The 17,276-nt window shown below is 36.6% G+C and overlaps 1 protein-coding gene across 1 annotated transcript; it reads left to right on the top strand.

The window, feature by feature from the left end:
• The first annotated feature begins 1,932 nt into the window (after nt 1–1,932).
• On the top strand, nt 1,933–4,185 carry LOC110114226 (subtilisin-like protease SBT1.5). Its single transcript, XM_020847029.1, has one exon. It carries the CDS (start codon nt 1,933–1,935, stop codon nt 4,183–4,185), a length of 2,253 nt encoding a protein of 750 aa, XP_020702688.1.
• The last annotated feature ends 13,091 nt before the right edge of the window (nt 4,186–17,276 follow it).

The following is a 17,276-nucleotide window of genomic DNA, read 5'->3' on the forward strand; positions in this document are numbered from 1 at the left end:
ACACACACAAAGCACCCACCTCAATTTACAAGATGACAAGCTTTAGTCGTTAATCAATTGAACTTGATATTAATGATATTAAGAGTTGACAAAGACATTCACCCACACCCACTGTCATAATGACCCCCTCTCGATTTTATTCTTCAAATAAATGTTTAAATATTTGTTATAATTAGGGCTCAAATATTAGTGAATTTTCATTATTAATTGAAAAATAAAATGAAACAAATGTTAAAGCATTCTTTCAATTCTCGTCTTGCTTAGCTTCATGCTGTTTCTCGATCAAGTGCCTGCGCCAGATTATCCAGCTCACTTTAATCCGTTGGTTGGGAGCTTTGATTATCAATGAATAGGTGGATTCGAAGCTTACATATGTGATATATCATGCGTGCATGAGTTAGCTTTAATTGACCTAAATGTCGAAAAAAAAGACAAGTGCCCGACTTCTAAGTTCCAGTTGGCATAGTTCAGGCTTTAATTTTTTTTTTTGCTTTAAATACTTACTTATGTGGAGCTTAAAACCTCGTTCAAAAGACATCGTATTATATGTGTAAGTACTATGTTAAACGTAAACTAAAGCATTGGATAATTTTATCTTTGCTAAACTTTTTGACATCAACTTAATGAAAAAAATTATTAAAATTAACCTTTATTACAACACATAGGTATAAGTACATGAATTTTTAATCTCCATTGCGTCATTTTGAGGGTGAAATTATCATTTAAATCTAATAAAAAAATTATTTCTACTACTTTCTATTTTTTTTTATATTTATCTCTATGATCTAATACATCCACTCTTCTAACCGGATCATCGAAAAGCCGACATTTTATATTATCAAATCATCAAAGGCAACTCTCTTTGATCTCCAACTATTTCAAAATAAACCTTTATTAATTAACGTAAAGTTTTTATTCCTATTTAAAATGTGTACCATTTAAGTACATATCCTCGTCTCATAATCACATCATTTAATTCTACTATATAAATAGTGGAGTAAGAAATCAACACCTACCATTTAAAAAAAATCATATCATTCCTTTTTCAAATGATTCACCTTCTTTGAGAAGAACTTAAAAGAAGCAAGCTGGCGTATAATTAAAAGCCTATATTAGCTAGCTTAATTAACAAGCAAGCAGAAAACGGAAGAAGAACTGCAAATTTAGCTTCAATTAAATGAGTTGTTGATTTCTTCTTCTTCTTTTGGAAATTCATTCTTCTGTCATGCTATTATTGTAACGGTTCACTTCACCACACAGTTTTTTTTTTTTTTTGGTCACTTAAAGTAATTTCATATAGACATCACATACATAATACTCGAATTGAAGATCTCTTAGGTTTCGTTTGGGATAATTTTTTTATTGTTTTCTTAAAGCAACTTTGTATTACAAAATTAATTTTTTTGTACTAAAAAAGTTGTTTTAAGAAGCAATAAGAAAGCTGTACCAAACAAAACTTTAATTGATAGTCAAAATTCGCAACCGATAAATTAAAGAGAGTTATGTACTTCACCGCACACTTGCCAGATCGATCCTCTTTTAATTAAGGCTTTGTTTTGGATAGCTTTTCTCATTACTCTTTAAAAGAATTTTTTAGTTAAAAAAAATCTCTAATTCAAGAAAACTTGTAATTGAAAAGCTGTTTTAAAAAGCATTAAGAAAGATGTCCCAAGGTTCCATTGAAGGATTAGTTATGCTGTCAAGCACTCCCTTTATAGGTTCCATTGAAGGATATATATATATAAGTGCTTACAAATTTTTCCATTTGTATAAAAGTATATTACTTAAAAATATAAACCTAGGAATTAGATGGTCCTGATTGAATAAATGGCGAAAGATTCCATCTTCTTTCCTATATAGCTTGTATATATATGAGCAAGTCATCTCTACACGTCAATCACTGAATATCTCTCTCTGATTATGCAGGCCAGGATGGCGACACTCACCCTGTTAATCCTCTCCTTCCTCATCACCCTCACCACCCCTTCCCTCCTGAACGCTTCCCTCGCTTCCTCCTCCCAAACCGATAACCCTTCCATTCCCCAAACTTACATAATCCTCGTCAAGCCGCAAAACTTTAACTTCACCACTCAAGCCGCAAGAGACAACTGGTACGCATCCTTCCTTCCAAATAAAACCATCAACTTCATCAAATCCCGCCTCCTCCGCACCTATTCCGATGCCATCAGCGGCTTCGTAGCAAACCTGACTGTACAGGAGCTCCACCAAGTAGAGCGCCACCCGAGCTTCTTGACCGCAATCCCAAACAGAAACCTCCGCCTCCTTACCACCCACACCCCCGCCTATCTCGGCCTCTACCCCTCCCAAGGCTTCTGGAACTTGACCGCCAGCTTCGGCGCTGGCATCATCATTGGTATGTTAGACAGCGGCATCCACGCCTCCCACCCTTCCTTCTCTCACGATCAAGCCATGCCCGACCCGCCACCCCAATGGAAAGGCATCTGCGAGTTTAATTACACCGGCGCCTGCAATAAAAAGCTCATCGGCGCCCGCTCCCACACCCTTTGGAAAGACTTAAAATCCCCTGACGACCTTTTCGGCCATGGCACCCACACTTCCGCTACGGCCGCCGGGGCATTCATCCCCGGCGCAAACCTTCTCGGGAGCGCCAACGGCACTGCCGCTGGCCTCGCTCCACTCGCCCATCTCGCAATGTACAGAGTCTGTGAAACTGTGATGTTCTGCTCCACCGACGCCATTCTCGCCGGCCTCGACTCCGCTATCAACGACGGCGTCCATATCATTTCACTATCTCTCGGTGGACCCTCCTACCCATTTTACGAAGACGTCATCGCTATTGGCGCATTTAAAGCTATCAAAAAAGGAATTTTGGTGAGCTGCGCAGCGGGGAATGACGGGCCGTTTGATACCACAGTCGGTAACGCGGCGCCGTGGTTGCTAACCGTCGGAGCGAGCACAACGGACCGAAATGTTAGGGCCACGGTGAAGCTCGGCAACGGAGAAGAGCTCGACGGCCAGTCGGCTTACCAGCCTAAACGCTACAACGCGTCTTCGCTTTTGCCTCTCGTTAAGGGAAGCAACAACAAGGATGTTACTATGTACTGCTTGCCTGAAACCTTGCAGTCCATTAACGTGCGGGGAAAAGCTGTGCTTTGCTTCGGTGATAATAGTGAAGCGTTAGATACTGGTATAGTTGTCAAAAAAGCCGGTGGTGCGGCCATGATATTTGCTAACATAATACAGAATGGCTACACAACTATGGCCGAACCGCACGTCCTTCCCGCCTCTCATATCGATTATAACTCCGGCGTTCAAATCCTAAGCTACGTGAACTCAACAGCCAATCCTACAGCTTCCATTATTTTCAAAGGATCGATATTTGGGGTAACTCCAGCTCCAACGGTCGCTAGCTTCTCTTCTCGTGGGCCGAGTTACAGAACCCCAGGAATTTTAAAGCCCGACATCATCGCCCCAGGGGTGAGCGTGCTTGCGGCATGGCCGTTTAAGGTCAGATCAGAATCAAATAGGTTAACGAACATGAATTTTAATATGATTTCAGGGACATCGATGGCCACTCCGCATCTCAGCGGTATTGCTGCTCTTCTAAAGAGTGTTCACCGTGACTGGTCAGCCGCTGCAATCAAGTCCGCTATCATGACAACGGCAGACACGATAGGGAACGATGGGGAGCCGATAAAGAATGAGCTGCACGAACCCGCGAGCTTCTTCGACTTCGGTGCCGGCCAAGTGAACCCGTTGAAGGCAGCTGATCCCGGCCTGGTTTATGATCTGACGGTCGACGAGTACACATCGTATCTGTGTGGTTTGGGGTATACGAATGCTGAGGTGGAAGTGATAACAGGTACTAACGTGTCATGTGATGAGATTAAGAAGATCAGTGAAGCTGAGCTGAATTATCCGTCGATATTGGTTATCGTGCCGTCGGAGGGAATTGAGGTGAGGAGGGTGGTGACGAATGTTGGGGAGGCGAGCTCGTGCTATAAGGTGAAACTGGAGATGCCGGAAGATTTGGAGGTTGGAGTGGAGCCCGAGATGTTGCAGTTTACTAAGGTGGGTGAGAAGCAGGGATTTACAGTGCGGATCAAGGCGAAGAGCTCGGGGCTGACAAATGCACAGGGGAGCTTGAAGTGGGTTTCGGATAAACGTGTTGTTCGGAGTTCTGTTATCGTGTCGACTAAGTAGTTATGAACTGTCAGTTAAACTAGTAACAAGTTAAAAAACTGTTAGGAATTGACGCGTCATTGAAGATTTGTAAGCATTGTAAGCAGGTATTTAAAGTGAAAAAGTGATTATATTTCCTTAACCGGCACTTTCTGTACAGCAGAAACGTTGTAAGCAGGTATTTAAATTTGTGTTCTTTATTTTTTAAAGCAGCTTTCGGAAATGCTTCTTTTATCCACCAAGATTTAAGGTGGTTGATGAGCGAGTATAGTTGGGAACCTTTTATCTCGGATTTGAATCCCCACACTACGGTCTCGTCTCTTCAGTTGTGCAAAGCAAGTGAGTGCCTGATGTCTGTGAGTGGCCTCGCTAAGTTCCGTCGAGGAATTAGTTACACCGCTAAGCAATTATTTTGGAGTAGAAGCAGGTAGATACCCTCGTTGCCAAAAAAAATAAAACTTCATTTTTACAGTAATTTTACAACTACCTTTATAAAAAATTACAACCGCCCCAAATCTTGATGATCCAAAAAATAGGCCTTAGTTATGTTCTATGTTGAAAAGAAATGTTTGATGCACGTTTATTTAGGAAAAAATTTTTATTTTTTAAAAATAATTTTTTAATATATAACATTTAAATTTTTGAACTTAAAAATTATTTTATAAAATAATAAAAAAGTTGTGCATAAAAAATTTTAAATTTTGAACTAAAATATTCTTTTATGAGACATTCGATCACATGGAATAACACAAAAAACAGTTCTATGGCATGATGATCTAATTATTAAAAAAAAATCATGATAGAATAGATCTGCAAAGTACAAACCTATAAAAAGTTGTGCAGCGCATTTTATCTAAGAATAATCTGGTTGAAATGGAAGACTGATTTGTTGCATTTTAATCCCTTGTTTGTTAGCTCTCAACTTATTCACATAGAGGTAAAAGTTAATAAATTATCTTTTATCTTATATGCAGTTTATTTCTTGAATTGAAGCAGATAAAAATGTTAAACTTTGGAATTCTTGGAGAAATTTAAGTTTTTTTTATGTCACTATAAGAACAATTGATATTTTTGACATCCAAATTCTGTTGGAATTGAACGTTATCCGCCGAAAATATTAACTTTCAGATAGATTAATGATTGAAAATGGGTTGAATATAAAATGCGCGTCGAAAATGTATTTCTAACGAAAATAAAATAGCAAGAATCAATTTTTGCAAGAATGTATTCTCATAAATAGAGGTTAATTCCATATCGCAGTTCTCAGCTGTAGGATTTTCGCCAGCATTTTCGACGAAAGATAACCTCCAGAAATACCGACGATCAAGCCGCCAGTTATTTCCGATGAGATAAGCTATCGATTTCACCGATGGAATGGCTGCCTAAAGTTTCGGCGAACATATTCAGTCGAAAACGTTGCAACATTTTTATCATATCGATGTTACCGGCAAATAATCAGTCAAAATCTGTCGAAAACCTATACCATGGCCAAAAATTAAAACAAAAAATTGTCCTTCCTCTTAAATATCCTGCAACACAATAATCCAGTAAAACATACATATATCATATGCACATTTCAATTTCGAACAGAAATACTAACGATGTATACAATAAGACATATATTTAATCATAAAAGATATTCTGCAATTACCAATTAGTTCAAAAATAAATATCAAGTTCATTACACAATAAAAATAAATCATAAAATATGCGAAACACATGTAATAAATATCCAATAACAACAAAAAACTAATCATAATCAATTTCTTCATTCTTCTCCTCTCCCGATGCTGGCTGCTTTCCATTGAACTACTCCCTCATTTTATGCATGTCCTCCAATATTTAATTTTGTTGTATTTGTATCAACATTTGTATGTCAACTTGTGATTTTCAGACTTAATCTAGCTCTGTTGTAAAGGTATTCACCTGTTGGCTATAAAAAGTATCATGGTTATATGCTGAGAAACTGGAACAAGTAGACGTATGCCCTTCATATGCATAGACTTAGGGGGTCTAATCCAAAAACCCATCCTTTCCGCATTCCACCTACCGTTTGAGACCAAGTGGAGTAGTCAGAATAATTTGGTGCAAATCCCCCAAAAGAACCCTCACTTGCTCCAATATGGCTCTCTCGAAGTCGTGTACTATGCCTATAAAAGTTAATATAAAATTAATTGATTTACACATGACACTTAAAATATTAAACTTATATACTCATGTAGGCTCTGCTTTCTCGCTCAACAATCCATTATTGTTTCTCCTACCGCTTGTAGGTATGATTATGCAACTCAATAGTAAATGGTTCTCTACCCAATAACTCTTTCTGCAATATGCTTATATTAGCATTCATAACTAAATAAATTATTAAAATTTATTAAAATTCTTAACAAACGTCGGATGTGCTCAGTGTGTAGAACTGAGCCCTCAGTATGGAGTGAATAACTATCCATGACCCCCAACATCAGAAGATCTATTCTATCTATTTTGATCACTCCTCCTGTTATAATATGGGCTATGTACCGGCCCCAAGCACTAGTCAGCTCATCCAATACACTCTCACCAATCTAGAGGGATCGCTCTCCTAACTTCCTAATATACGTAAACATGTTTCATAGTAAACCGCGCTTCTCAAATTTTTTTGTAATCTTATCATTGTGCTCATGCAATAAGTAAAAATCTTTCTGCATATAAAAATATACAATATAGAATAGTTTTGTTAGCTTAATTAAAAAGATATAATATAAAAAAATTTTGCTAATAAGTAACATCAAACTCCCTAAACCACAAGTTACGTACACACTTCATTTAATATTTTCTTTCAAGAAATATAAGAAGCATCAAACATGCTTCATATGTTATTCCATATCTTATGCGTGAACTTTTTTGACAGATAAAATTTGCACAAAATATGTTATTGAAAAAACCTTCATCAAATTATCTTATTAGTAGTACAAATATCCTCAGTACATACATGTCACCCTCAAGCGCAATTAACATGTGACCATCTGACATTTATTCTATTGCAACCGGGGTGGAAGGTCCACCTGGCCTACATGTGGTGGTGATGTTAGAATGACTTGATATATGGTAGATGTGTTTATTTTATGTGGAGAGAGAAAATTGATCTAAAGTTTGGTGCTACTTATAATATCTTTACTTCTTTAGCACCCTGATTCTGAGAATTAAAAAGGCCTTATTGCTAAAAGTCAAGAGCTGGAAAAATCATATGGAAATCCGATCCAAACTGTGTATGAAATATATTGATGTGGGGATTATTTTCTTTTTTCAAGCTCGAGGCTTCTTTTTTTCGTGGATGTTGTGGGACTTTTTGTTCTCTTGTACAGCGATCAAGAGCCATTTCAGTTTGTCTTTGAGTTTCTGTGATCTATGAAATTGGTGCAGGTTCGTAATTTTCATGAAGTTATCCCCTTAGATGGCTTTGTTTTTCTAGGCAAACAGTGGATTTCTAATTCCTCATTTTTTTTCTGCTGGTATTATAAACGCTCTCTTCGAGTCCAGGCCACGGTTTCATTCTCTTCTTGATTGGATCTTGAGCGTTTTTCTTCAGTTTAGGCTAATATTTTGGTCTACCTGTATTGCCTTATAGACTTTGTTCTAGTTATCCTATGATGAATATTTAGTTATTTTTTATTTCAGTTTAATTATTGTGGAAGGGGTGTAAAACAGTTGAGTTTTGGCACTATCGAGCTCAGCTCGTCAATCGGAAAGCGAGCTTGAACTCGAGCTCGAGCTTGAGTCAGCACAAAAGGCGAGCTCGTCCCACTATAAACAAGCTCGAGCTGACTCGCGAGACTTCAGCGGAAGCTTTCGCACGTGCTCCAACAGGCATGCTTGGTTCAGCAGGAAATGCATGATAAATTTTTTTTCTAAATCCAGTTTACCGCCCAAATCCATTTCTCCCACCCGAACTCTGCTTTTACCACCCAGATCCTTTATATATGAATCCAGTTTTTTAGTTTTTAGTTTTTTTTTTTATAAAAGTTGCAGCATTTATTATAAAACATTTATTAAAAGTAATATTAATATGTTTAATTACTAGTTTTTAAAAATATTAATCTATTTATATATTAATTTTTTTAATATTAATAATGATTCGAGCCTGCTTGCTAGCTCGTAAGCGGAGTCATCTCAAGCTCTTGGCTTGATAAGCTCGACTCACGAACATGCTCAGCACACTTAAACCCCTACGTGAAAGCATCTATGCAATTTTGGTAAACTCCTTTTTGTGGCTGTAATTTAACTTTTGCTTTTGTACCCCTTTTTTATTGTTTGAAGAAATTATGGGATCTGCCCTAAAGTTCTAAAAAAAAGAAAAAAGAAAAAAAAAAATATGCAACTATGCACTCTCCAGCAAAAGCGTGCAAGGTTAAGGAGGAGTTAAAAATAAATAAAAAATAAATAAAAATCTGATATGATGACAAGACATGTTTGCTACCATAAATTTTTTTTTGGGACATTTAGGCCATTTAAAGCTCTGATTGTGAGGGCTTAGAAATCTCTCTTCATACTGGCAGTTCTGTTTCTCATACTGAACATATATAGATAATAACTGGTAAAAGCTTTCAATTAGTTTAATAAATATATGTATATTATATTAACTATATCTTCTATTTTCAAAATAAGTTTTTTGGCCGGGAGCCGACACCACTAGAGTTGCATACGAAGACTCACCAACATCAAACTGACCATCAATGGGTTGATGATAAGATAAAAAAAGCTCACGTGAGTATAATTTTTGAAGTACATAATAGAATATAAAAAAATTTAGGGATTTTTACATACATAATACTTCAAACTATTAAAAATACATATTTAACACCTAAACTTTTGTATTTACTAATATACCATCTAAAACACTCTTTTTCATCTATTCTAACACTCCGGCGACTGCGATGACATCGATGATGATCGGTGTTCCGTAAATACCTGCCGAATTGCTCAACCAAATTCTCGGGCTGCCGCCCCTTCCGTCGTCGCTTCAAAATGGCACGGATGCTTACCGAGTTTGGGAGTCCGATTTCATAGTTCATACGAAGCAAGGAATTTATACCTATTCTGTTTCCACCGCTTTCCGATCTCTCCGCCGCTGGCGTTCGTTGTCGGCGTCGACTTTGATGCCGGACGTCCTCATCAATGGCATCGCCGGGATCATCGCTCAGCTCATCACCTACTCGTTGCAAACTGTATCATCTTTCTAAACCCGTAAACTCTCGATCTCTCTGCCTCTAATGACACCCCTCTTTGTTCTCCTACTCTTCGTGCTCTTAGGCCAATACTCGTCGGCAAACGGAGCGCGATCTGTCCAAGTCCATAAACAGAGTGGAACTTCGATCTGTCTAAGTCCATAAACAGAGATGGAATTTTTAAGCAGATGTGCCAGTTCTCTATATCGAAATGGATTCTTCAATAATGATTTGATTGTGACTTGTAACTTTATATCGAAATCCTGGACATCGACGCCGACGACAGTGAGGATGAGGTAGACGCCGTTGCGGTGGTCTGCGGGGAGGCCGGATCTGATGGAATCGGAGATGACTTGCTGAATGGAGAGGCGTGTGAGTGAGGTGCCGCAAGAGAGGGAGAGGTTGGTTGATTCGCCGCCGATGGTGAGGGATCGTGTGACATTAGCGCCAGTTTGGTCGGCGTAGAGGGAGACGGTCGACCACCATTCGGAAACAGAGGGCGATGGAGAGGATGAGTCAGAGATCTAGAGGAGGAAGTCCCGAATTGTGGATTGTTGAGAAGGAGACCATCGGTCGTACCATATCAGATAGAGCTTGATAGAGGATGAGAGAACGGGACCCATGTGGTATCGGAGGTTGACAAGATCAGAGGACCCCTCATAACGACCCCTCATAACGCTTCGATTCGCCGAGGGTGTCCCCGGAGGGTTTGGCGCCGGCGAGGCGAGGCGAGCTAAGCTAATGCCATTGAAGTCATCGCAGTCGCTGGAGTGTTATAATAGATGAAAAATAGTGTTTTAGATGGTATATTAGTAAATACAAAAGTTTAGGTGTTAAATATGTATTTTTAATAGTTTGAAGTGTTATGTATGTAAAAATCCCTAACTGTAATAAGAAAAAAAAGTTATTAGGGCCTGTAGAGCCGTAGGGGCACGTGCCGGTCCTCCCGAAAATGGCATGGATACAGGATTTATGCATGGTTTGAGCAGGATTTGGTCAAAGAAGCGTGCGAACTAAAGAAAGATGACTACCTTCACAGCCAACAAGTTATAGTTGTCGTCGTTACCTTCAATTTAGGGGTGTCAATTTTTGACACAACTCAAATCCGACCCCGAAAAATCCTGGTTATGGTCAACTCGGACCCGTAACAGGTCGGGTTCGGGTTCAACAAATCAACCCGTTTTAAAAATCGGGTCGGGCTCGGGTTGACCCAATAACACGAAATTGACATGAAAACTTGTATTTGACCCAAAAATCCGAGATTGAATAGTTTTGACCCAAAAATCTAAGATTGACTCGATTTTTGACCTGAAAACTAACAATTTTGACTCAACCTTGGGTCATTCGTGTCAGGCCGGGTTGACCCGGACCCGAATCGGGTCGGGTTGACATGGATCCGAATCGGGTCGGGTTTGAGTCCGAAAACCAAACCCGTTTTTAAAAACAGTTCGGGTCGACCCAAATAGTGCCGGGTTAGTTCAGGGTTCAACCCGAACCCGACTTGAATTGACACCCCTACTCCAATCTAACAGACGAACAGGAAGGAGGTTGGATTTTAGATTCGTTATGAAGGAACATCGTCAATGGCGAATGAGACGAAGAAGTTATTTAGCGACTCGTTCAAACATCTACCTACAAGCGTATGCGAGGGAGGCAAAGGAGAAGGCAACGAAAAGTGAGGATGGGGAAAATTTAAAATCAACAATTGGTGCCCTCCAAAAAATTTTTCGACTATGCTACCGAATTTAATACTACAGCGCGCTATTTAACAATTTCTAGTCATGTATGTTATTAATAATTAAATTTTATTTTCTTAATAACTGAAATAAAATTCATTATGCATGAAATAAGTTTTAATATAAGTAATTACATCCTCATATTGGTGTTATTTTTAATCATTATGGTTTAACACAAATGAACCTAAAAATAAAATTCTCTTTACCTTTTCTCGTTATGGTAGTGGCAGATTAGATTATAGGAACAAGGAGAATTTTTAAGGAGTGTAAGCTAATTAAATAGTAAGAGCTAAATTACATAATTAATATTTAAAAGGAGCAAATATCAAAATTAATTTAAATTTTCTTTAAAAAATCTTAAATCATTTTGAGTTCTTTAGAAAATACAAAATGATTTTATGTTTTCAAAGAAAGCCTAAAATGATTTTTTTATTTTTTATTTTCAAGTAGACCTAAGTTTTTTTTTAACCAAAAACACATATATTAAAAAAAGAAAAGAAGGTTACAACAGATAATGATCAGAAACAAAGAAAAAGGAAATACAACCACATTTGGCTCAGTAAACGATCGAGGCTTCCAGCATCCCAGCAACCTTGCACGGACCTTCCATAAGGTGAAGATAGCGCCCAATCCAGCTGAAGTCATCGAAGAACACCGAATGTTGCCACAAGCTCAGCCACAAGGACATGAGCCCCAGCCATATCATTGCCTCAAAAAACCGATCAAAATACCAGAAATTCATACCGAAGCACTAAGAGGAAGAGAAGAAATAGTAATATATCTCCTTCTGCGGCCCCTCCCGCGGCCCCTCCCGCGAAATCTCCCGCTCCCACGAGAAATAACAGGTCTATCCCGCACCAAGGTAAAATCATTACTAGGGTCGGAACCACCGAAAAAATTTGGATCAGTCAAACCGCAATCCGAAAATTCCGATCCATATTCAAATTCAGACGAACCATGTAACCAATCCTCATGGTTATTAATGTCGGATCCAGGATTATTACCCAAGCGCTGAAACATATTCTGCATATCTACCAAGTTTACCGTGACATCCACTAGATTATTCGAACAAATCAGATTGTTAACCAAATTATTCTCCACATTACAGTCTTTATTCAAAGAAGGATTATTCAAAATAACGACATCAGGCGACGAGTCAGCCAAAGCATCAGAAACCGGCAAATCAGGACAAACTACCACTGCATTACCCACAGGGGCTGAGAAAACCCCAGCACCAAATTCAGATATCACATTAACCCCCAACCCACCAGAATTCTCCAACGGGATAGGGGAACCCAAGACAACAGGGGAAGAAACCGGGGCTTCAACAGAGGGTAAAACAACACCCTTCCCAACATTAATATCAAAATCACTATAAATCACCCGCAATCGGAATAACAACAACATTATCCGAAGCATCCACACATAAAGGAGCATTGGGGATAGAAGAGATAACAGGAATATTAGAATTCGGTAAAGGATTAGACACAAAAATTAGCTACGACGGATCCACAGGACGTAAATTAAGAAATAACTTAGAACATTCAGATTTTTTGTGTCCCACAACTTTGCAATGTTGACAAAAATTGGGCAAACCTTCAAGAACTACCTTATGCACATACCCTAGTTTTTCCGTCCCAAACAAACATAATCAGGATAATTTTTGGAAATGTCAAGTTCAACAAGAATGCGCGCGACTGAGGGACGCGATCCCATAGCCGTTGCATTGTCGGTATGGATCGGCCGACCAAAAACAGAACCCAGACCAAATAGTATACGAGAAGAGAAGAGGTGAGGTCGCAAACCTAGAAACAAAATCCACACAGGGACGACATGCGACTCTTCCGAAAGGTTTAGAGTAGGCGACCACTTAATAATTTTCATGAAACAGCCATAAACGAAATATGAACGATGAGCGAAAACCCTACCATAATCCAGGTCGTTTGATAACTTTATCAAAACATTAGATTGATCTAGCAAGGTAACGGAAAAATCACCGGATAACTTAAGGTTGAAAAAAAAATCTACGGATTGCATCCAAAGCCGGACATTTAAGGGGAAACTTTCCCACCAACGCAAATTCGAAAGGTTTAGCAAGATGCATAAATTCATCCTCTGAAAACCATAAAGCAAGCATACCGCGAATCGTAGAAACTCGAAGATCCGGAAAAACATTCGCATCGACGGAGCCAGACAAAGCGTCTTTAAAGTATTTGGAGCTCTTATCCGCAAGGAAGCCCGGATCCAACCTCTTGTTTGCCATGAAAGCAAGGAAGGAGGCGAAGCTAGCCAAAGAACGGCTAGGGCAAAGCCTTAGCGAAGGGGGGAAAATCCTAGCAGACGAAACGCACGCATCGAGAGTGTTGAAAAACAAATGAAGTAGACCTAAGCTAAAACAAAATTATATGGCATAATTACATTATTAAATTTCTTATAATATATTTAGATTATAATTATTTAAAGTAATTATAAAACTCAAATTATAGTTTAAAATTTAAAAACTAAATATAAATTTTTCAAATTTGATTAAAATTATTTAATTTTAAAATGAAGTAGAATAATTTTAAAAATTAATCTTAATAAAATATAGGATAATTTCATTTTTATTATTTTTTGTTTAATTATTTTAAACTATATCTTTCAATAAAATTTAATAAGAAAATAAATTTGAATTTTATGAAATATTTTAAATATATATATATATTTTAATATTATCTTAAAAATCTACATAGTTTTGTATTTTGCTTCTTTTAAAATTTAATCTTAACTGCACTCCTATTGCTTAATTAGTTGTTATTTATGCTCCTTTTTAAAAATTCCCCAGAAATAACTAACAATGATGTCCTTTTTTATGAAAAAAAAAAGCAATATATTTTTATAAAAAAAGAAGGCTAAAAAATTATAGTCCCAAAATTATTTTTCTTTTAAATAATAAATATAAAAATCATTCTAGCACGCATTAGATCAATCCATCAACCCATATGAACCTCCAACTAAAGTAGATCTGAGAGTTTTCAAATACAAATTAGACACGCTTATGTACATTAGTACATATTCCAATAGGGGGTGTGAGATTTCAAACACAAATGAGACTCGTTTAAGTATTTCAATCACACACATTTAGAATGAGAAAATTTTTAAAAATAATAATGCAATAGCAATATAAAAGTGTAACATAAGCTTGACAAATAAAATATAAAAAATAAAATAAAAATTTATTCCAAGAATATTCTTAATTTTAAACTATTGATGATAAATTTTAAATTTTTTATTTAATAAATAAATTAACAATCACATTATAGTATTCTCAAATTTTGAATATCCATTAGAGAAATTCGACTACTCTTTGCCTTTCAAGTCACCAAATTTGAACGAAAGATTTGCAATCATTATTGAAAAAAATTATATATATATATTTAAACTATTTATTGTTATTTACAAAAAAAAGTTATTGTTGTTTTTAGACGATTGCTACTATTAAAATTTTGTAAGACTTTAAATTATTCTGTGTGAAGTCCAAACGCAAAGATGTATCTAGACTATGAGTATGCGTAGTGTGTTTATGCATACACTATATACATATTATGTACACACTCGCATGTCTGAAGATAACTCTGCATTTGAACTCGCACTGAATAATTTCTCTCCAACAGGCAAGAAATTATTCTATGTGAAGTTTGGACGTAGCTCGGCATCCGGACTCCTATTAAATCATGACACATAGTTTGGAGATGTGGATCGATATTCAAATTGGTTTCATTTTTAATTTTTATTTTATCGGCCCGATCAACCCGACCCACATTGTTCAGCATCTCGTTCAAATTTATGTTTTAGGATTAACGCTCTTTTTTAAAATGAAAATAACCGCAAAAGCTCCGCGATATATAAAATTTTAGCTAAATAAACTTTTGATATATTGTGAGAAAAAAAAAAGTAGGAGAGCCGATAAAGATGAATAATGGTTTGGAGGAGAACATTCCATTCTTTAGAGCATATGATATACCTACAGAATGCGGAGTCTAAAAGGCAGTATGCAAATGCCAAGAAAGAGAAAAACTTGAAGTTGAAAGAGTAGCGGCCTATAGAAATAATTTTGTTTTCTATACAATTTGTATTGACATTGATTCATAACAAAGAGCTTATATTGTATTCTGATATTAATTTTATTTTTTATTTTTTGGTGGTCTCTGTTTTGACATACAACAATTGTTACTTACAAGTTAAATTTTGAATGCATATTTATATTTATTTTCTATTTCTTGCCATATTCTTATCTTTGATGTGGAAGACATTAGTGTAGAGGAGAAATTATTCACTTTTATTAGTCTTTTTGTTTCGTCCAAATCTGCGTATTTGTTGCGTAATTGTTGTGTATTTGCTCCGTGCGTATTTGCTGCATATTTTCTGCTTATTAGCATGTGTATTTACTACATTAGTCATTTTTCGCCTCCGCTGATTAATCTGTTGAGAATTCTGCAAGCTTAAAACTAATTCCTCACAAAAAATATGAGATAAGTGTAACAATAAATTGAAACAAGATTATATTGATAAAATATATGAATCAAATCTCGAATTGAATCTCTCCCTATTCGTATCTTTCAAATAGAAAAAGTCAGTATATTTGTCTTTTTATTTAATGAAAATATACGTATGTGCTGCATATTTGTTGCTTATTTGCTATGTATTTGCTGCGTATTTGATGCATATTTGCTACATATTTATTTTATTAGTTATTGTTCGCCTCCTTTGGTTAATCTGCAAATAATTCTGCAAGCTCGAAACTAAATCCTCAAAAAAAATTTGAGATAAGTGTAACAATAAATTGAAGCAAGATTATATCAATAAAATAGAACGAATCGAATCTCGCACAATAAGTACGTATCTTAGATTATATCAATGTATTTGTTGCGTACTGATGCATATTTTCTATATATTTATTTCGTATTTGTTATGTATTTATTACATATTATATTGGATAGTTTTGAAATAGTTTGAAAGGAAATACTTATAATTTCTTGAGTTTAATTGCAGGTTTACTTCCTTTCGTAAAATTACCTTCCACCTTATACAAGATATATTATGAAAAAAACAAGTCTATTTGTCTAAAAACCATATTGCTTATTTAATTTCTTTATATTCATATTTGCTTTACTATTTGAAGAAATGATGTCAACTTTTAGTTCTCAAATTCTTGTGCGTTTTCAATGTTGATTCAAGCTTGTATTTGGTTCAATATGTTATTGAATTTGTATAATAACTCAAACAGACTTCATTCATTGTAATAACATGAGTTGTTTTAGTTCGATACGTTATTGAACATGAACATGTGCTTTCACATGTATTTACAATGTTATTCATTCAGTATATTGGATGTGCATCCATAATTAAACTTGTAAGAAAAAAAAAATTATTGAAAAACTTTCAATATAACCTCATTGTGTATTTAATATTGATATATCATCAAAAAATTATCTTGATTGGGTAAGAATCTCAAGGTAAAATCAAGTAGGAAACTTCAAAAATTAAATACGGGATCACCTGAACTCCGATTTCAGCAAACTTACAGTCAAACTGAGCGTCTCGGAAATACAAACCCAATGACACCAAATTCGACTCAATCGAGCCCAAATGAGTCCAAATCAAGGACCCGAAGCGCTATTGGAAAGTTTGTACCACAATTTGAGTTACCAAACGGTTTCCAAACATGACGAGCTTATAGTCGAATTGAGTGGCTCAACGAGAAAAATTCAATGAGCCCAAGATGGCCGAATTCTGAAATCATTAAAATCTCCAAATGCCTGACGAACAGTACACGATCAAGGGATTCAATATCGGCCATCCATCCAACCACTCGCCCATTTACCCCTGATCTCTCGTCTATTTACGGGCCATGCCACTCCAAAAAATCTATAAATAGACCCCTCATTTCTCTTGAGAGGGGATCCAAACAAGAAGAAGAATAAGAGAAGGATAGGAGGGAAAATAAACTCCTCGACCACCACTGGAATTCTGCCCGACACCCGAATGATGCCAAAATTTTGCCCGACGCCCAAATGATACCAGAATTTTGCTCGATGCCCAAGTGACACCGGAATTCTACCTGACTCCCAAGTGACGTCGTAACTTTGCCCGATTTTCAAGTGACACCAGAATTCTAAGTGACTCTAAATTC

Source organism: Dendrobium catenatum, unplaced genomic scaffold (assembly GCF_001605985.2).
Source record: "Dendrobium catenatum unplaced genomic scaffold, ASM160598v2 fragScaff_scaffold_490, whole genome shotgun sequence".
Classification (NCBI taxonomy): domain Eukaryota; kingdom Viridiplantae; phylum Streptophyta; class Magnoliopsida; order Asparagales; family Orchidaceae; genus Dendrobium; species Dendrobium catenatum.

Coding starts and splice junctions, on each gene's coding strand:
- LOC110114226 (XM_020847029.1), top strand. CDS start 1,933: ATGGCGACACTCACCCTGTTAATCCTCTCCTTCCTCATCACCCTCACC.